Genomic DNA, 22,491 nt, shown 5'->3' with positions numbered 1-22,491 from the left:
TATTTCTCAAAATGTATGTTATTTTTTTTAAAAAAATATTTTCCACAGGTTTTTAAGCATTTGTTAAACAATTGGAAGACAAATAGTTATGTATGCAGTTTATAGACCATATCCAACGTAGGTTGAATATAGCAAAGAAATGATGAGACTGAGAATATGTAAAAAGATAAAAATTAATCTTAAAATATTTATAAAAATAAAATTCAGAAACCCATATTTAAGATGAAGCTCTTGTGCTTTTTAAAATGACAAAACAAATGTCATGGAGTCATGAAATTAAAACATTATTTGAGGAGTTCTTTTAAAGGGAGGTATATATCAGCACTATTTATCTAACTCTTTAAAATATCTTTAGAAGTGGTTTCATATATTGATTTTTGTTTTGTTTTGTATTTTATTTTACTAGTTTTATAGACATATTAGGAATGTTGTTTATAGTTAACATATTATTTAAAAGCTCATTTATTTGAAATTGGGAGTCACTAATCTGCATGTTCATTGTATTCAAATGATAAAAGACTATGCTGAAGCTGCTTCAGGAAAACAAATAATAGTACTATGCTACTCTCTCTGTGTGCCTGTGTGTCCCCCAGTGTAGATCCCTTCCTTGCTCTTTCTATCTCTCACTGTCTCTATTTTTGTCTTTCTCTCCCTAGTTGGTAAGTAGGTCACATATGCATTGATACTTGGAAAAACTGCTTGGTAAAACATAACTCTGTATTCCAATATCCTGTCGTGATGTATGAGGGATAAATATACGCTTCATTCTTTAATTCTTTGGCAGTATTTGTACCCATATTTTTAAAGAGGAAAACAAAACATGGTGAAATAGCAGTATTATGTGGAAGTATTTTGCATGATAATTTGGTAGAGTTAAAATTGTCTGTATGGTGTTTTTAAAACAGTCTTACTGAAGGAAACATCCCTTCACAACTTGCTACTATTGGAAGAACAGGCATTCTAACATTTTGAATTAATTCAAAGCAGGTTAGCAATTGTGTGTGTGCTAAAATGATTCTTTAATAATGTTTGCTTAGCTCCAGTTGATTATGATAAATTGTTGCCTTGTGGTAAAATGAGTGACAAAATACTTTGTCTTTTTCACTTTTGCCACATGATATTTGAGGATGCTGTAATGCAGTGTGTGTGGTGAAAAAGTTATGGATTAAATGTAGCAATTTAAGGGTTAATGTGATGGATTACGAATTATTCTTTAATAAGTACTGCATTAGTTTTACAATTTATTATATGAATAATCAAACTTGTAATTTGTAGCATGCATAAAGCAATTCATTTCGACAGACTGCAGTATATTTTATGGAATATTATTAAAGTTTAAGTTGTTGCAGTGTAAAGATGTACTCTAAATGTGAGTGTTCAAATGAGGCAAAACAATTGAACAGCGCACTGGCAGAACATCTTTCACGTAGAAGAAGTATGAACTCGGAGAGCAATTTGAGCACTTGGAAATATCAGTGTTCTAGTTGAGATTACTTCACATATACCACGGTCCCAAGAATCTATAGAGATGGAGGAATATACTGTTGAAGGTTTACAGACAAGCCTTCATATTAATTCACAAAAGAAATTTGGATCAATATTAATTATAATGTTGTCTTATTCTTATTTTTGTTTGAAGGCAGTGGTTGCATTGAAATTAAGTTACAGCCTGTAATTTTCTTTTTTGAATTTAAATAAAGTATTTTTAATTTTATCAAATGGAAGCATAAGTTTAGCGATAATCAGTTTAACTGAATACTTCCTGCATCTTTTTCTAAAACATGAATATTTTTTGCCCATTCTCACTTACAGATGTGCTTCATATCCTTGATATTTTTGGCACTTTTCACATTTTTTAGTTATTTTTATTGTTGATTTACTTTATTAATTTATTATTTCATGAGACACATTCTGTTAGGGTTTTGGCTTTAACAGGTATGGAAATGTTTTTGCTGTAGAATATCTGGTGTTTGATGATTTCAAAGCTGTTTGGGTCTGAGCATGCTAAGCTCCCCCAGTCATATGTTCTACCACAGTGATCCTACATGGTTAAGATGATATTTTTTTCTAGAATGCAGTATTTTGTTTTTGGGAAGCATGACATTTCTTGCTTTTGCCAAAATATCACGTTGTTGTGTAATATACTGACAAAATAACATTGACAAGAAGTTTTCTTTCAAACAGTCGTTTCCTGTTTGGTAACCACCCATGTACAGCAGTCTTGCTCAATCTACTTATGGACACTGCCATTGGGCAACACAAAAAGGCGCCTGTAGATCCTTAAATTATACCCTGATCTTATTTGTGACATTCTTGGGAAGTACATGCTTTGCTTTGCTCTGCTCTGGAAGTGCTTCTTTTGGTCTACCTTTTCCCTATTTGTATACTGAGCCATTCATCTTCCAAAACCCCTTTATCCTAAACAGGGTTGCAGAGAAGTATAGGGTGGAAGGAACAATTCCTGGACAGTACACCAGTTCATCGCAAGGTGAACACACAGATGCAGTAAAAGCATTTTATGAGCAGAACATATAAGCCCTTACATTTGGCCTCATATCTGTACTAAACTATCAAATGCTTTTTTGTAATCAGTTTTTTATTGATGTCAAAAACAAATAGTAAGATAACAAGAAATTGTTAAAAAGGAAAAAGACATTTGCATGTATATACTTTTTGAAGAAAAACCCCATCGGTACCAACCCTACACCGGAGCTATTTAAGAAAGCAGTTTAAATTAGAATTGATAAAGCACGCAGGTCACTGACATGTCCCAGTGGCACATATGCCCGGCTGAGCAAAGAAATCTTAATAGAAACGTGTCAAATTGAACTCAGGAGTACGCTGTCAGCCATGACTTTATGACTTTATCAGGGAGATAATGTTTTCCCATTTACTAATACGGTAGTAGCCACAGGTATCCCATTAATCTACGTGGCTGACAATTCTAATAAAGCAAGATTGTACAAGGAGGACTTCCAGACTGAGAATTGACAGGTCTGGGATTCTTCCACTGTGAAACTATTAGAATTTTGGTTGCTGTTTCGGCCAATAAGATGATGTGCTGGCAGTGAAGACAAAGAGAGAGAGTATAGAAATGTAACAGAAGTAGAGTAGTAGGAGAGCAAGAAATGCAGATAGAATGGAAGAGAAGGCCAAAGTAATTGAAGCCCAAAGAACAGCAACAGTGGGACAGTCCCATAACGCGTTGAGAAAGGTGCCCTGTACATAAAGGGTGCACTGATGACAGAGTGGATCAGGGGCTAAGCCCATCAGGAATCACTTTCTACAGTAATAATAAACTTTATGGACAATTTTATATTGGATGTGTTGATGGTTAGAATTCCTAGAGGAATTTTTAATGTTTTTAAAAATTGTGTTTCAACACAATGATGTTGAACCATTTTTGAGTACCTGAGATAGGTGTAGTTATGGAATCACAAAGCTGTGTGTACAAAGAGGAAATGCTTTTAGTGGTCCGAGATTTAAAAAAAGTAGTTATATAATGGATGGTTGGGAGCACTCTGAACTTACTCTGCACATCCTAAGAACAGATTTAACCAGTAAATAGAAATAAAAGGAGGAAGGAGTAGAATATTTGTCTTTCAGAAACTGAAAAGAAGCAAGCCCAGTTCCATCAAACAAGTTGCCATATGTGCTGATACTACGTGAAGCCCAAAGTGGATAAAAGATGGATTGCCCACCAATGTTGAGAGAGCTATTTTGAAACAATGGTGTGAGGGAGTGCCAGTGCAGTGTGGAGCCAAGTTGCTTTTCTACTTTGTGTCAAACACTCAGAACATAATTTATAAGGTTTTATTTACCTGCGCCCTTTTTTGGTTTGAGCCTAATAAATGGTAGCTGTTGCAGAGAGTGGGGGGGGGACAATGTTTGTTTCTATAAGTAGCCAGGACAGAGGTGAAAATGTTGATTCAATCTTAGGGATAATGGGCAAAGAAGATATTCCCAATTGTGCAGTTCAAAATCTGGAAGGGTGATACTTCTGCCTGGCTTGAATCAAAATGGAGTGTTTGATAGCAGTTCTTTAACCGTTCCAAAAAAAGAGCTGATGGCTGATCTGACCTGAAATCAAAAGGAGGAAGGTGGGGGAAGAGGGACCATTGAGCTGACAAAATTTAAACGAGGAACAATAATCATATTTATGATTGCCAAATGAGTCTGAAAGGAGAGAGAGACGTTATTCCAAGAGTGCATTGACTATGTTACTTCATTAAACATGGTGTGGAAGTTTGACCATATAAAATCAGTAATGGTGATTCCTAAATATTTGAAAGACTTAACTGGAATGATTGGAGAAAAAGGAAGAGATTGACAGGGGTGATTTATAGGAAGCAGGGCAGATTTCAGCTAGTTGATTTTATAGCCTGATTTGTATGTACAAAATAACGTTAATATGTGAGGAGTCAGAAGGAGCATTTCCTAGAAACAAAAGATTGTTGTCAGCATATAAAGATACCTTGTGGACTGTGTTATGAGCCAGAATAGGCATAAAAGCATCCAGTGCATGCAGGGTGAAGGTTGAGTCTTGAGATAACAAAAAGCAGTGGAGTTAATGGATAACCCTGCTTAGCATCACAAACATAGGAAAGGAGCATGACAAACAACCATACAGCGATTGAATCATGTTGATAAATAAGGTATTAAAGCCCATTTCACTTATAACTTTGTACACAAAATTCCAGTCCAACCTGTCTATGTCAAGTGAAAAGTGCACTGCCAGAGGTGAGAGTGAAGGAGCCGTGACTAAAATGTGCAATAGCCAGCACATGCTGTCAGTTAGTAACGAGATGTCTGGTCTGAATGAATCATGGATTTGAGCCGGAGAGCCAAAACTTTGGCTAATAGCTCAGGGTCGTGAGTTCATAAGTGATAGTGGACAGTAACTGGAACAGTATGGAATTTTTACACTACTTGAGGAGAATGGATATACAGTAATCCCTCCTCGATCGCAGGGGTTGTGTTCCAGAACCCCCCGCGATAGATGAAAATCCGCGAAGTAGAAACCATATGTTTGTATGGTTATTTTTATATGTTAAGCCCTTATACACTCTCCCACACTGTTAACATTATTAGAGCCCTCTAGACATGAAATAACACCTTTTAGTCAAAAGTTTAAACTGTGCTCCATGACAAGACGTAGATGACAGTTCTTTCTCACAATTAAATGAATGCAAACACATCTTCGTCTTCAAAGAATGCGTGTCAGGAGCAGAGAATGTCAGAGAGAGAGAGAGAGAAAAGCAAACAATCAAAAAATCAATACATGCTTTTGGGCTTTTAAGTATGCCGAAGCACTGGGATAAAGCGGCATTTTTTAGAGGAGCGTCTGTATCCTCTAGACAAACAGCCTCTGTGCAAACAGCCCCTCTGCTCACACCCCCTCCGTCAGGCAGAGAGAGTGAGAGAGACAGAGAAAAGCAAACAATCAAGCACCACACGGGAAGCATATCGTATATCATTGAGGAGTTTTATTTAATACGTAATACATGCTCTGATTGAGTAGCTTCTAAGCCATCCCCCAATAGCGTCCCTTGTATGAAATCAACTGGGCAAGCAAACTGAAGAAGCATGTACCATAAATTAAAAGACCCATTGTCTGCAGATATCCGCGAACCAGCGAAAAATCCGTGATATATATTTAGATATGCTTACATTTAAAATTAGAGGGATGTAGTGAAGCCGCGAAAGTCAATGCACGATATAGCGAGGGATCACTGTAATAGGGGAATTTATATTAAAAGTGTAAATTTAATGAGGAGAGAGAAGCATTGATCATTTGAAACTGCGAGCTTGATACTTGTGGCATAAATATGGAATTTACTTCTGGCTTTATACCATTTAGACCAGGGGCTTTGTTTTTTGCAAATGAATTTAAGGCAGTTTTATTTCTTCATTTGAGACTGAGGCATCTAAACGAGTGTCATTGGTTTGTGAGAGTTTAGCCAAATCACTAGGTTTAAAAAAAACATCCATTGCATCTGACGATAGAGGTTCAGTGTAAGTGAAGACTTCAGAGTAAAAGTCAAAGAAAGCGTTATTAATTTCTGAGGGGTGGTGAGTGATAATACCAGATTTTGACTTTACTTGGGAAATAGAGGCTAATGAGTCACAGCTGCATAATCTAAATGCTAACAGCTTGCTCGACTTAGCACCGGGGCGATAGAAACAAGGGTACATGCAGTAAACTTTAAATTCTGCCCTCCTTGTAAGGAGGTCATTTAAATGGGCTCTGATTTGTGTAATGTTAAACTTGTGAAGCTGCATATGTATAAAATTAATGTTTTTTTTTAATAATGATACACTTCTCATTAGTTGTAGTTATCAGTATTTCTACATTAAATAATATGCAAAAGTGATCCGACATACCAATATCCATGACCTGCCTCACATCCACTTTTAATCTTTTTGAAATGACTAAATCTTGTATGTGTCCTTCTCTTGCTGTCTGGTCACACTGGCATTCTACATGTAAACTGAAAACACCTACAATTGGGAATCTGTCATAGTTATTATTATTATAGATACAGTATAGGCCAAAAGTTTAGACACACCTCCTTATTCAATGTGATTTCTTTATTTTCATGACCATTTACATTGGTAGATTCTCACTGAAGGCATCAAAACTATGAATGAACACATGTGGAGTTATGTACTTAACAAAAAAAGGTGAAATAACTGAAAACATGTTTTATATTCTAGTTTCTTCAAAATAGCCACCCTTTGCTCTGATTACTGCTTTGCACACTCTTGGCATTCTCTTGATGAGCTTCAACAGGTAGTCACCTGAAATGGTTTTCACTTCACAGGTGTGCCTTATCAGGGTTATTTAGTGGAATTTCTTGCTTTATCAATGGGGTTGGGACCAGCAGTTGTGTTGTGCAGAAGTCAGGTTAGTTGGACGATCATTTATTTTTCAACAGGACAATGGCCCCAAACAGACCTCCAGGCTGTGTAAGGGCTATTTGACCAAGAAGGAGAGTGATGGAGTGCTGTAAATGGTCATGAAAATACAGAAAACACATTGAATGAGGAGGTGTGTCCAAACTTTTGGCCTGTACTGTAGGTAGATACTTCATTAATCCCAAGGGGAAATTCACATACTCCAGCAGCAGCATACTAATAAAGAACAATATTAAATTAAAGAGTGATAGCAATGAAGGTATAACAGACAGACAATAACTTTGTGTAATGTTAACGTTTACCCCCCCAGGTGGAATTGAAGAGTCGCAAAGTGTGGGGGAGGAATGATCTCCTCAGTCTGTCAGTGGAGCAGGACAGTGGCAGCAGTCTGTCGCTGAAGCTGCTCCTCTGTCTGGAGATGATACTGTTCAGTGGATGCAGTAGACTCTCTGTTATTGACAGGAGCCTGCTCAGTGCCCGTCGCTCTACCATGGATGTCAAACTGTCCAGCTCCTTGCCTACAATAGAGCCTGCCTTCCTCACCAGTTTGTCCAGCCGTGTGGCATCCCTCTTCTTTATGCTGCCTCCCCAGAACTCCATCGCGTAGAAGAGGGTGCTCGCCACAACCGTCTGATAGAACATCTGCAGCATCTTATTGCAGATGTTGAAGGACGCCAGCCGTCTAAGGAAGTATTGTCGGCTCTGTCCTTTCTTACACAGAGCATCAGTATTGGCAGTCCAGTCCAATTTATCATCCAGCTGCACTCCCAGATATTTATAGGTCTGCACCCTCTGCACACAGTCACCTCTGATGATCAAGGGGTCCATGAGGGGCCTGGGCCTCCTAAAATCCACCGCCAGCTCCTTGGTTTTGCTGGTGGTCAGTTGTAGGTGGTTTGAGTCGCACCATTTAACAAAGACCTATATTAACTTCCTATACTCCTCCTTCTGCCTACTCCTGATGCAGCCCACGATAGCAGTGTCATCAGCAAACTTTTGGACGTGGCAGGACTCCGAGTTGTATTGGAAGTCCGATGTGTATAGGCTGAACAGGACCGGAGAAAGTACACTCCCCTGCGGCGCTCCTGTGTTGCTGACCACAATGTCAGTCCGGCAGTTCCCAAGACGCACATACTGAGGTCTGTCTTTAAGATAGTCCACGATCCATGCTACCTGGTATGAGTCTACTCCCATCTCTGTCAGCTTGTCCCTAAGGAGCAGAGGTTGGATGGTGTTGAAGGCACTAGAGGTCCGGAAACATAATTCTTACAGCACCACTGCCTCTGTCCAAGCGGGAGAGGAATCGGTGTAGCATATAGATAATGGCATCCTCTGCTCCCACCTTCTCCTGGTATGCAAGCTGCAGAGAGTCGAGGGTGTGACGGATCTGTGGCCTCAGGTGGTGAAGCAGCAGCCACTCCATGGTCATCATCACATGTGACATCAGAACAACAGGTTGGAAGTTGTTTAGCTCACTAGGACGTGATACCTTTGGGACTGGGGTGATGCAAGTTGTTTTCCAAAGCCTCGGGACTCTCCTCTGTTCCAGGCTCAGGTTGAAGATGCGCTGTAGAGGACTCCCCAGCTCCAACACACAGGCCTTCAGCAGTCGTGGCGAGACCCGCTGCTTTACTGACACAAAGTCTCCTCAGCTGTCTGCTTACCTGGGCTGCTGTAATTGTGGTTTGGGGGAAACTCTCTCCTATGCTGGTATCAGCAGAAGGATGGGTGGAGGGTGCAGTACTCCGAGGTGACAGTGGGTTAAGGTGGTCAAACCTGTTGAAGAAGTTGTTCATCTGGTTTTCTCTCTCCACGTCTCTCTCGATGGTGGCACCCTGCTTCGAGCTGCAGCCAGTGATGATCTTCATCCCATCCCACACTTCCTTCATGCTGTTATTCTGCAACTTCTGCCCCAGCTTTCTCCTGTACTGCTCCTTCGCCGCCCTGAGCTGGACTCACAGTTCCTTCTGCATGCCCTTGAACTCATGCTGATCACCGCCTTTAAAAGCCCTTTTCATCTGGTTCAAAAGGCCCTTGGTGTCACTTGTAATCCATGGCTTGTTGTTAGCATAGCAGCGTACTGTTCTTACTGGAACTATAATGTCCATACAGAAGTTGATGTAGTCAGTAGTGCAGTCAACAACCTCCTCAATGTTCTCTCTTTGTGACCCCAGCAGGATTTCCCAGTCCGCAGTTCCAAAGCAGTCTCTCAGAGCCTGCTGTGCCTCAGGGGACCACTTCCTGAATGAGCGTGTGGTTGTAGGTAGCTCCCTCACTCTTGGTTTGTAGTGAGGCTGAAGCAGAACCAGGTTATGATCTGCTTTCCCAAGTGTAGGCAGCAGGGTGACGCTGTTTGCGCCTTTAACATTTGCATACAGTAGGTTGATAGTCCCATTTCCCCGGGTGTTACAATCCACATACTGGGAGAAGGCAGGTAATGTTTTGTCCAGTGTCACATGGTTAAAGTCTCCAGCGATTAGTGCCTCGGGGTGCTGCGTTTGTACTTTAGCAACAGCGAAATGGATATCATCACCCGCTATCTCCACGTCCGCCCAAGGAGGGATGTAAACAATAGCAACAATGACGTGTCCAAACTCTCTGGGCAAGTAATAGGGACGCAAACTTACGGCTAACAGTTCGATGTCCCTGCAACAAGTGGAGATTTTAACGTTTACATGTCCAGAGTTGCACCACCTTGTATTGACATAGAGAGCGACTACTCCTCCTTTCTGCTTCCCGCAGGTACTTGCGTCTCTGTCGACTCTAACTGGGCTAAACCCGGGTAGCTCCACGTTAGCATATGGGATGTTAGTTGTTAGCAACGTTTCATTAAAACACAACAAACTGCATTCTTTGTAGGTCCTGACATTTTTCACCAGCGCAGCCAGTTCATCAATCTTATTTGGTAGTTAGTTTACATTTCCCAGGATCACAGAAGGCACCGAAGGTTTGTAGCGCCACTTTCTCGCTAGATGCTTGGCTTTTATCTTAGCTTTGCGCCGGCTCTGCTGCCATGATACCGCCTTCTTACCTCATCAGGTAAATAGGGAACCACACCGGCATGGGCATTTGTTCTCAGCGCTTGAAGTTGACTACTTGAATAGACGAGTCTCAGCATGTAAAAATCCATGTCCAAGTAGTAAAAAGTGTACAGGGAACGAGTCCACATAAAAGAAAGTAGTAGGAGTGATCAGTGAAATAGAGAAAAAAGGTAGAAAGATAAAGTCATACACGGAGCTGCTGGAATGGCCTCAGTAAAAGACACATTGTATTTAGGAGGTCTATAAACAATGCATACAAGAGATTAGAACACTCTTTGAATAACCACAGCAAGATACTCTAAAGACATTAAGCTACCAAGAACAGTATTTTTATAGTTTAATCGGCTACACTGATGCCTTTTTTGCCTTGGTGAACTGAATGAACAAAACTGTAACTTGGAGGTGCTGCTTCAATTAAGACTGCTGCACCATTTGAGTTGAGCCACGATTCACTTAGTGAAAGAAAGTCAATTTTCCTATTACTAATAAGATTGTTAATATAATAAGTATTTCTGGTTAACACTGTAATATTTAGTAAAGCCATATTTAAGGTCTCAGAAGAGCAGAGCTGATTCAAGGTGTTATGTAGCTTGAAATTTTAATGAAGTTATTTTTGTTAATGCTGGTTTGTGTGGATTTTTTATTTAATCTATAATCTGTTGTTATAATTCTAATATAGTGCAAATCTATGGGAAGTGGTAATTAAATTATATGCATTTATATCTATTTGTCTGGGTTGTTTAGTTAAACTATGGTTGGTTATTATAGTGTTGAAACAGTGCACACCTAAACACTACAGAATTACGACATCCTAACATGGCATTCTAGAAAACATTAGGACTAAAATTACAGTACATAGTCAAGGAAGACAGATTACCTTCGAAAAGTTGTCAGAGATATCCCTGGTGAAAAATCTGTTAGGATGCAGCTCCTCATGTCTGAAGAAACACGGCCTTTCCTAGGAAAGGTCCCAGTTGCCCACAAACCTGAAGTTTTGTCTCCTTCAGAAGCCTCTCAACCAGTTTTGTTCAAGGACAACAGTCAACTGAAGGCTTAATTTGACCTTCTAACTAACTGCAGAGGACCTGAAATGATAATTCTAGCAGACAGGGTCCTCTCTTTCATGGCTTGGATTAAAGCTGCTAAGTCTGTCTTTAGGACTTCCGATTGTTCATACTGCACGTCATTTCCTCCTGCATGGAGGAAGACGTTTCCCATGGCCCTGTCCTTGTGCTGTTTGAAGGACTGTTGGTGTTCTTCTTATAATGTCTCAAACTCATGCAGCAGGAAACCAGAAACAAAAGATTTCTGTTTAGGAAATAAAATATTTAGGTTACGCACAATTGAATCCCCAATAATAACAATAACAAAGTCTGCCTGCACGTTAGGGGTGCAGAGAGGGTGGACTTCAATGCTTGCCTGAGCCGACAGAGGTGATCTTACCTTATGCCTCCACCTGCAATTCTTGAAAAGCCAGATCCCGTCATTGTCATCGCTTTGAGAAGGAGTGGGTGGTAAAGCTGACTAGACTGAGTGAGAAAGTGAACAAGCGGCACAGCCTGGGTTCATATTGCTGTGTCGAGACGGGTTCCAGAGACCTCAGCTGCTGAAGGGGTCTCTTTGTAAAGGCAAGCTTTCGGATCCCTGAGGTATGTCTGTCTGGCAAGGAGTCTGAATCTCAAAGGTCTGGAGTTCCTCATCAACACACTGCAACTAACAATTGGCCATCTTCGACTTTCACTTCACATCCTAGGAGAATAGAGCGCATGTTAGAAAGTAAAAGCAATGGGATGGTCAGTCTTTTCAGATTAGCTGTTAGACTTGCACGAACACCAGCTTTCATCTCCACAGGCACTGCTTTCTGCACATCTAACCCCAGTCAGCTCTATAAGACAACTCTGGACATCTCTGCAACAGTCTGAGGCTGTGTAGCTCCTTTTTAATCTTACACATTCTTTTCAAGATTGCAATTTATGGTCAGCAGTGTCTCTCGATCATACCTTAACGTGAGATGTTCAGAACATTCAGGATGAACAAGACAAGTAACAACAACACGCTGTTTTTTCCAGACCTAGAGGGGCCACTGCATATATGTGCAATGCTATGTTTTGCAAGCAGTAGTGTCACTGTCTCTTACTCTCTTATATATCTTATGCGCCTTCATCACTTCAGGCCTGAAATTTGGGATAGACAGGAACTATACAGGCCATTGTTTTTCCAGGAAATCAACCACATTCACATTCTCGGTAGTGCTGGGAGGTATACCGGTTCATACCGAAAACCATTTTTTATTTTTGTTATGATATGGATTTTTCTTATCCCGCTATAGCATAAACAAAATTTGGAATGTGACACAGCAGGAAACTGTTTAAGGGGGGATCTTTTTCACTGCTACACCGCTAAACACACATGCAACGGAGTAAATGTGTTAGTGGATGTATTGAGCAGCGAAAATGGACAGAGAACATTCCAAAACTGAAACTGTAGCAGACAGTAAAGTTGAACATTATGACACAGAAGAACTTTTGCCAAAAAAAGGAGCCGTGTCTGTTGTCTGGAGTTACTTTGGCTTTAAAAGGTGGGATGTGGACCAAACAACTATTTACTGCAAATGCTGTCGAGCAAAAGTTGTCACCGGAGGCGGCAACACAAGCAATTTGCTGCACCACCTTAGCCGCATACATGCTTTGGAGTACCATGAATGTATTGAACTAAGATTGGCACCCTCCACGTCCTCAGATAAAACTGAAAACTAAAAAAGGAAAAACTGGTTTTCCTTGCCCAGAATTTGTAATGGCTAGGATTTACATAAGTGCCTTGTTCATTATGTTCAAATGTGTGAATACTGTTTCTATACAACTGGATTATACTGTAAGCCAAGTTGCACTTGTTTTATTTATTTTTTTTCAATACTTGAATACTGTGTAATGTACCTGGGTACTGTGTAATAGCATTATAAATGCAAGTTGCAGTTTTATTATTTATGTATATAGCTTAGCTTGAAGCAAGTTCCATATTAATGCAATTTGACTTAATGATGGTTCAGTTGGTAAATTATTGCACTATTATTTATTTTATTGTTATTATTTATTAGTTTAAGTATTATGCAGTTTAATGATGGTAAAGTTGTTTAAAAAAGTCACTTTAACGTGTCAGTGGACAGAGATTGTTAACATTAACAGAAAGTGTAGTTGGTTTACAAAAATATTTACTATTTATTCCTTTTCTAAGACCTGTTCAGTGCAATACAACCTTTGACAAGCACCTCTGGATATTTTCCTAAGTCTAAATGCCTCTTTGGGTTGTTGAAAATATGTTGTCAAACTTATAGTTTAAGTTGTTTGCAAAATTTGTTCAATAAAAAGGTTCTATATTTTGACTGTAACTGTCATGCAATGTGATTCCTTCTCTTCATTAGTGCTACCCCCTTGAAAACTATTAATACTAATGTGCACATTAAAATTTTTTTTGTACAATGAACAATTCTCATGACAGCGGAATAGGTTATTCTTAGCCAGTCTACTGTAGTAATTGCAGTGGAAAATATGGTTAATATCTACTCATGCATAGGAAAAAAATACTGTTGAATACCGTGAAATCGGTATAAATACCATGATACAGAATTTTGGTCTTGGTCATATCACCCAGCACTACTTCTTGGCATTGTTTCTTTTAGCTGTCTTCTTGTTCAGAGAGTTTCTCCTGGAGAGTTTGGGTTTCTGTACGGAGGGAGGAAATTGTGGTGTCTTGCTGCTCATCTTGAGTACAAACCTTCATAAAGATGGATGAGAGTTTTTGTTTTTCATTTCTAATATCACCAATGTCCGCATGAAGATCTAAGAAAAAAACTTGTTCAAGGTCATGCATAGAATGGCATTTTGTTCAGAGACAAAAGCCTTCAATTGGTCAACAATCGAAACTGCCACAACATTGACTGCTGCCATGTCAGCCTCCACAGAAGTCCTCTGGACTTTCTTCATTGTACTTGAATGTGGAGAACCATTGTGATTCTTTCAACCTGAATGATCCATACTGACCGACAACAGACAAGAAAGGTATCTAGACACTTTGATAGAAATGTTTTTGGTTAATTCATAGAAAAAAGAGACTAATTGTGGGGTTGGCTCATGGAGCTTGTCTAGAAGTGTCACATGATCCTCTAGTAAACTTATACTTGATTAAAACTAAATGTGTATCTGTAACTTTCGTTCAGATCTTGTTACTTGATACAAGTTAAGTGCATATTTATCTATCACTACTCACTAGGTGGCCGAAGCACACGTGTGCATAACACTGGGCTATTTTGTTTTAGTTTCATTAAGCTGCTTCAAGTTTACTCCTCTCTCATCCAGAACGAGGCAATGACTTCCTCTAAAAGCAGCCCTTACTTTTTTTTCCTATTTTTGATAGTGTTTTATGAGCATTATCATCTATTTCAATGGTATAAGCATTTGGCTGAATAAACACTCGTAAACTGCTGCATGTAGGAGTTTATTAAACCATTTCCTGCTAAAACACTTAGGTGTGAATAATGTAATTTTAATACTTATTACATTAACTTTAAAAGCAGTTTAGGGGTATTCTGGTCTACCACTAAAATGCTCTGTCCTTCTAGTAAACACAGTATCATTATATGTGTTTCAAAGTGCTCTATTTGTTTACATAATTCAAATAATGCAGACAGGATGATAATTATTATCATTATTATACATAATGTGTGAATGACTGCAACTGATCTTGTTGCCAAAACCTGTTAGCAGTACATTTTATAAAACATATTACAGTCTATATGATATGAATTTTTGGATTGATTTGAAGGAAAACAAAAATACCTTCCAAAAAGATGTAATATTTCTGGGACTCGTAAACCTGAATATTTTTAATATTGCAACACTAGATTACATAATTATTTTTATAGATGCATAATACAATACATTATATAATCTCAACCTCACATCCCAATGAACCAAAACTGAACCCATTTGCTAAATGAGTGCAAGAGGGACTTCCTAACATCTAGTTATTTTTGAAACAGGTAAGTAGTATTGGTTGTATTGATATTGTAGCTTTAAACATTTTGAAAGTATCATAACCTTTGCTAGTAGAAGATGAGCTTAGAGCTATATTATTGATCTATTTTTCTAAGCTATTTGTTTATTACAGAAGGGCAGTGTAAATAATTTGTTTTATTTATTTTGTTCAGTTGAAGTAACTTGCTTCTTCTAGAAGAAAAGGGCTATATTTCAAGCACACCATATTGTATTCCTCAATTTTCTCTCTGGGAGTGAGATGTCCTCCTTAATATTCTAGGGTATGAGGTTGTTCAGACTCTTTTTTTTTTTTGGTACTAGTGTTATGATTGAAGGAATAAAGAACCTCAAAAGATTCATTCTGGTAATTTCAGGGAAAAGCGTGTAGTTTCTTTAACAGAAATGTTGCAAAACTTTACTGTAAACAGTTGATGGTAGTTGCCACTATGTCTGGTAACTACGTAAAAATCTTTCCCCACTAGTTTTTTAAATGTAGCAGAATGTTTTAGCATGTTGTAGTGGTGAGCAGTCAAAACTTTAAACTCTCCTTGAAAAAATGTATTTGGGATAGTGTAACATGTTGCAATAATGTGCACATTTTTCCTTGATTATCAATGATATTTTGTACAGCAAATGTGAAAGACTCCTACTGCCTGCTTATACTGAATTATCAAAGTCTGATCAAATTTTTTAGTTCAGCTTATTCATATACGGTGCACAAGTAATTTATTTTAGGGACTGTGTCCTTTGTTTCTAGGTTGAACACTACAAGACAGACTGGCACAGAAAAAACCTGAGGCAGCGGCTTGAAGGAAAGCCATCAATATCTGCTGAGGAGTTTAAGACAAAGCCAAATGCAGGTACAAAATACTGATGAAAATGTTAATAAACAGAATAAATGACATAGTAGGAAAAGAAAGTGACACACTGGTAATGCATTAAAAACATAAGAATTTTAGAGGTATATAAAGCTTAAGGTTTCTAGTAGAATTTTGAGATTGTAAACTCACAATAAGACTGCACTAAAAGAAAAAGGCTTTCCCACCACTATTGGGTGCTAGTCCAGTGCAGGATACATCATGTAAAAACACTAAAAACACAACAATAAGGTACCAATATTTAGAGGAAGAACCTTGTGGTGTACTGATTATTTGACAAATGGTTTGAATCTGCCAAGTCTGAAAATGTAACACACAAAAAAAATCATATATAACTTGCTGATTATTTTCTAATTTAATGAAGTAAAAATTATTATCTCTCTCTCTCTGTATATATACAGTAATCCCTCCTCGATCGCGGGGTTTTGCGTTCCAGACCCCCGCGATAGGTGAAAATCATGAAGTAGAAACCATATGTTTCTATGGTTATTTTATATATTTTAAGCCCTTATAAACTCTCCCACACTGTTTATAAATATTCCCCGCAGAGTTATACAGCATAATCCCTTTGTATTCTCTTAAGATATTAGGTAAGATTCATTGAAATTATGTATATAAACACACTGTTTATATACAGTAAAACCTAAATATTATTTTAAAGATATTGAGTGTCTCCGATATCACATGTTACAGCCATTACGATAGACATGCCACCAGCAATAAATACGCATAATGCAACAAAAATAGTATACAGTAAATGTGTGTGTACAGTGACACTAAACGCATACATGTACTAAGTACTGTAAGTAGAAAATTAATTATGGTTACTCACCAACAATGACCCGATGACTTGTCCGATAACAATGAGTTTAATTTTACTGCACAACAAAGGAGAGCGTTACAGCCCTTAAAGGAGCCACTTCAGGCAATTGTGTAGCACTGCCATTGTTCTTCTTCTTGCAGTCTTCAATCCAAATCCCTAAAGCAGATTCCATCCAGACTACTGCCTTATTACATCCACTTACAACTTGTTTTGCACCCTGGTTAAAAGGACACTGCGGCCGTAGATCTTATATTCCTTTCCTACTTTTTAAATAAAAAGAATCGTAGCCTTCAACAAATCCAAAACGTTTACCTTTTCGGCAATCGTTAACATCTTCCGTTTGCGCTTGGGCACGGCCCCTGAAGCAGTAGCAGATCGTTTTGGAGCCATAATGAAGGGCTTGACTATGCACAAAGATAAACACAAAAGAGCACAACTCTTTACACAGCGAAACACATTGATGCTGAATGAGCGAGACAAGACTTCCTGGTTAACACTGCATTCAGCAAGCAGGAACTTAACTGCGTGCTCTGATTGGTTAGCTTCTCAGTCATCCGCCAATAGCGTCCCTTGTATGAAATCAACTGGGCAAACCAACTGAGGAAGCATGTACAGGAAGTAAAACAACACATTGTCCGCAGAACCCGCGAAGCAGCGAAAAATCTGCGTTATATATTTAGTTATGCTTTCATATATATATATATATATAGAGCGAAACCGTGAAAGTCAAAGCGCGATATAGCGAGGGATTACTGTACTGAGAAAGGACATTTTTACTCCACCCCACCAACCTGAACAATAGAAGAATGAAATACCCAAAATCTCAAAAATGTTTTGACTATTTTGATTGAATTTAGATGACATTGTAGAAGAAAGAAAATTGGGTAACACGTTACAGTATTTGTTAATATTGTCCATTAATAATGCTGTAGCAAGTGGGACATTCTAATGCACCCTTTCGCCTTTTCACCACAACGCTGACAGAGATCACATTAAGGAATGGAGCATGCCTGTTTATGCAAATGAAGGCCACCTGAAGAAACAAAGTGAAAAGAGGAGAGTTCAGTGACGGTCAAAGAAGATGCCTTTAGCAAGCACTATAAAGCTATAGTGCTTGCCAGGCACTGTTGCTGTGAGTGTAGTCAATTTTGCGCAACTGACCCAGTAAGAAGTTATGGTAAATAAACAAGCCTTGACACAACAAAAAAGATTTGGGGCAGCCTGCTGTATAATTGGAAGTGGCTACAAATGTAAAAGATGAGAAAAATGGTCTTTACAGACAAGAGTCCAAAACAGAACTGAACAGGTTAGTAAACATGGCGGATATATAGTTGAAAAACAGGAAGAGGAGGGATCCTGGAACCAGAACTGGAAATTAGGTCATCAGGCTGAAACTTCTTAGGATTTGGAAATTACATCATTAGGAGGTGGGCTCTTCTGCTGATCTGGAATTGATGTCTTCTGGGCGGAACCAGAGGTGATGTCTTCTTTGATGGAACCGGAAGTGACGTCATGGGAGTCAGGCAGAATTTCCCGCATTTGGTCTGCGGGGAGATAAGAGAAAGAATTAGTGTACTCTGCCACCCACTGGTCTAATTGGGAATTACCTTTTTTGAGCCCTTAAATGCCTCCCATGTGCATTTGTGTGACAAAGTATATTTAATATATTACCTCCCCCTTCCTCCATCTTATCTGCAACTCTGTGGCAAATGCCAATGTAGAGACTTCAGTTCTCAATATCCTATGCATTTCTCTGGGCGATTTCATCAGCGCTCTCAAAGTTTAAACAAGAGCATTGATAAAAGTGCCATGTAATCAAAGGTAGCAACTGCTGCTTATCTTTATTTCACTTTGTGGTAACAATTTCATTATCTCACTGGAGAACAACCTTTTGTCTCATCTTGAACTATGTTTAGATATGCTGCATTTGCAAAAGAGACTTTTCCTCATTTATTTTAATCTGGAACCTTTTCTGAGAAATGTGTTGCCAAAACCAGTCTATGCAGTATCGCCAAACCATAAAGAACAATCTTCCTTTCCTTTTTTCTACACCTCACTCCACTCCCCCAGAAAACTGTAAAAAACTCGTAAATTCTGCCGATGTCCACATTAACCTGTCCATAATTTTCCTATACTTTAGAAGCAGTGTTCCTCCAGTTAGGCTGGGAAAAAAATCTGCAGGGGGTTCTAAGGCCAGAAGACAGCCCAGCCTCCACTGTGCATTCTGTCTAACAGAAATGTTCTAAATCAGTCCTCATGGTTTTCAGGCTTCACATACAAAAATTTGATGATGATGGTCATGTGGATATCTGGGACACCCACCATTCTATCCTTAAATGCAGGGGACAGCGTGAGTCCTTGATAAGGTGGTGCTGGTGGCGTAGATCACCACCACATAAGACCTGGAAAAGATAGCAGAAGATGGTATGGATTATTAAAGAATTGCAGAACCCAGAGGAAAATGATAATTCAATGTTCATATAGACTAATAGGGATACAACTAAAATGTAACTATGAAAAATCATTTTTAAAATAATGGGTTTTTAGCAGTTTTTTAAATTGTTCTACAGTATTAGCAGGTGAACTTCTTTTGGTGAAATATTCAAAATTGTAGGTGCATAACAGCAAAAGGCTGCCATACCACTTCTTTTCAGGTTAGCTCTTGGAATTAACAACAGACCATCATTTGAAGATCTGGTTACGACTTGAAGTGTAAGGGGACGGACATTCCAAAATATAGGATGGGGGTGAGATTATTTAAGGCTTTGTAAACTCAGTAGAATTTTCAAGTCAATTCTAAATGACACGGGTAACCAGTATATTAACGCTAAAACTGGGGCAATGTGCTGAGATTTTCTTTTTCTTGTTAACCGTAACTGAATTATGTCTTTCTCAGGTAGTAATTTTTCAACATCTTATTAAGTTTAACTTAACTTAAATTAAGCTATATTCCTTATGTTAAAACTGCAGTCCTAGTAATCTAATCAATATGTGATTTAAAATTTAGGTCACAGTCAATAGTTACCCCTGAATTCTTTACCTCCGACATGACTTTTAAACCTAAGGGATCAAGTTTATTTCTAATACCCTCACTATATCCATTTTTGCTAATAGCTAAGATTCCTGTTTTCTTCTAATTTAGTTTGAGAAAGTTACTGCTTATCAATTCAGAAATACAAGTAAGACACAGGATCAGTGAGCCAAGAGCATCAGGGTCATGAGGCGCTATCAATAAATACACCTAATGACCTAATGAAGGATATAGATTGAAAAGGGCAGTGGATCCAGAATAGATCCTTGTGGTATATCATTGGTTTCCGAAGTATAATCACCACAGCTAACAAAAAAATTTCTATCTGTTAAGTAAGACGTTGCCAGAGAGGCCCACTCATTGACTAAGGTGATTTATAAGAATACTATGATCAATGATGTGGTATATCAAATGCTTCACTCAAGTCTAAGAGAACAAGAACTGATATACGGCCTCTGTGTGCATTAACCTGCAAGTCGTTTACTACTTTAACCAGTGCAATTTCTGTACTGTGATTATATATCCTTGTTTGATGTCATTGAACAGATGTAATATAAGGTAAATAAATAGAACTGTATGTATCTTCAAGGTAAATTTGGCTTTTTGCTATGGAGAATTATTTCAGACAAAAATAAATAAATGTGTCATGAAATGTAAGCATAAATAGTTCCATCAATATCATAGTCTAAAGAGGCCACCAAAATTGTGATTTCTTCTGATAAATCTTCAATTTTCTCTCTGAAATATGTGATAACTTTGGCAGAATCTATTTTTCATTGGCAGTAATAAGGGTTTTTCTAATAAATTCTTTTGCTCATCTACGTCCATCTCCTGCACACCCACATTGAATTAGGCATGAGTAATCTACAGAAGACGATTCAGAAATCAAAACAAATTATGTGCTACAGCCTGCCTTCTTAACTTTGACAAGTGAAAGTGACAGTTTTATTTCAAACTGTATTTCATGAGGCATTTAGAGGAATATTATGGACAAAATTAAATAAATGAATAAATAAATAAGCACCAAAAAACATAATTTGTGACACATTTATTTTTTTATGCTCACATTTCATGACATATTTGTTTATTTATACTCACTGTGGTGTATGGCCGGCCGTTTATCCCGGCCAATACCCCCAAGCCGCCAGGTGGAGCCCTCCCTGCAGTATGGAGGTCCCCCGAAGAACAGCAGGGCATCATGGACATTGGAGTTTTTATACGCAGCCCTGCTGGATGCCATGGGGGCCACTAGGGGACGCTGCAGGGCGGAACAACGGTTATTTACCCTATGCCCCGGAAGTACGTCCGAGTCGCGTGGACAAGGGGAATGACGTGCTTCCGGGGTGAAGAAAAGGACTTTTTACCTGATCCGGAAGTGATACACGGTCACATGGACTGGAGATTGGGAACGCTTCCGGGTCAGGGAATGTAAAAGGAGCTGGGTGGAAGGGTGGCAATGTGTCTGGGAGTGGAGGATTGGATTATTGTGATTTATTGTATTTGTGATTGGTTTATGAATATACTGGAGGAGAGGGTGCTTTGTGCACTGTGGAAGATTAATAAAGTCGATTATTGGACTTTTACCTGGTGTCTGGAGTCATGGACAGGGGTTCAAGGGAGCGATAGCGCCCCCAATCTGTCACATCACATTTCACAGTACTTTATTTAGTTATTTAGTTTTGTCCAAAATATTCTCCGTATTTTATAGAAGGTCTTTAAATAAAGAAATAGTTAGATAAATAGATACATACACAAATATAATGCAGTCCCACTAGCCTTTCTTGGTACAATTTTGCTGAATAATTCGTTGGTTGAAAGTACTCAGAGAAGTAGTTTATATTTAGTTTTGTAACACTTGAATATATCTTTGATTGATTACTTGTTGATAATTTTACTTACCACATAACCAGTTTATTTATATTTATCCCTGATGACTGACTGTTTGAATTTCTCCCATATGCTGAAGACAAAATGACAATTTTCATTTAAAAATGTCCTTACTGTAGTCAAGCTGTTCAGATGAATTTCTTTTTTTAAGTCATTTTAAGTGGTTATAAAATGTGCCAGGAAACAAATAAGCAGTCTGAAGGAGGGGTATGGAATTTAAGATTACAGAAAGCATTCTGTAAACAACAACATATGTTTTAGACTGTCAACTACAAACTGACCCCATATGAGAAAGTTTGATTGTGGGCATAGGTTTGTGTGTGTATAAATATGCCCTGTGATTATTTGGTGCCTTGATGTTGCTGTGTGGCTTGGGATGGATTATATTACTTTTATTTATTTATAAACAAGTGATTACCCAAGGTTAAATGTAAATTAGATGACAAAATGAACCGATTTATGATAGTGCCCTTTTTGAAGCAAAAAATTATTTTTATATTGTGTGGAAGTTGACCCGGACACAGACAGGCAGACACGTTCATGTCACCCAGAAACACGTTTATTTACAATTATTTACAAAGTTAATGTCACTAAGACACAGTTCAAAATAGTGCACAAACCCCAACACAGTCCTGGCCACAATATGCCTTTCTTTGGGCCGCCTCCCCTCTCCTCTCTCTTGCCTTGTCTTGCCTCCACCCGACTCCAGCCTCGAATGAAGAGAGACGGCCCCTTTTATATTATCCCTGGTGTAGCGGAAGTGCTGAGGTCATTGGGCATTGGGCATTGGGGCGCCTCCTGGCGGTGACCACGGGCCCCTACAGGGTGGGGCTTCCATGCCCTGAACCTGTGGCCCCCAAAGCAACCAGGAAGGCGGCCCCCA

The 22,491-nt window shown here is 38.7% G+C and overlaps 1 protein-coding gene across 1 annotated transcript in view; it reads left to right on the top strand.

The window, feature by feature from the left end:
- The window catches only part of ankzf1 (ankyrin repeat and zinc finger peptidyl tRNA hydrolase 1), a 70,822-nt gene that overhangs the window by 21,098 nt on the left and 27,233 nt on the right, over positions 1 to 22,491 (top strand). The window contains exon 4 of the mRNA XM_039755960.1: positions 15,747 to 15,849. Coding sequence (XP_039611894.1) covers positions 15,747 to 15,849 — 103 coding nt within the window. The remainder of the gene's footprint in view (positions 1 to 15,746; positions 15,850 to 22,491) is intronic.

This window comes from Polypterus senegalus, chromosome 6 (genome assembly GCF_016835505.1).
Source record: "Polypterus senegalus isolate Bchr_013 chromosome 6, ASM1683550v1, whole genome shotgun sequence".
Classification (NCBI taxonomy): domain Eukaryota; kingdom Metazoa; phylum Chordata; class Cladistia; order Polypteriformes; family Polypteridae; genus Polypterus; species Polypterus senegalus.
The sequence above is the reverse complement of the archived record's forward strand: the minus strand, read 5'-3'. Positions and strand labels throughout refer to the sequence as shown.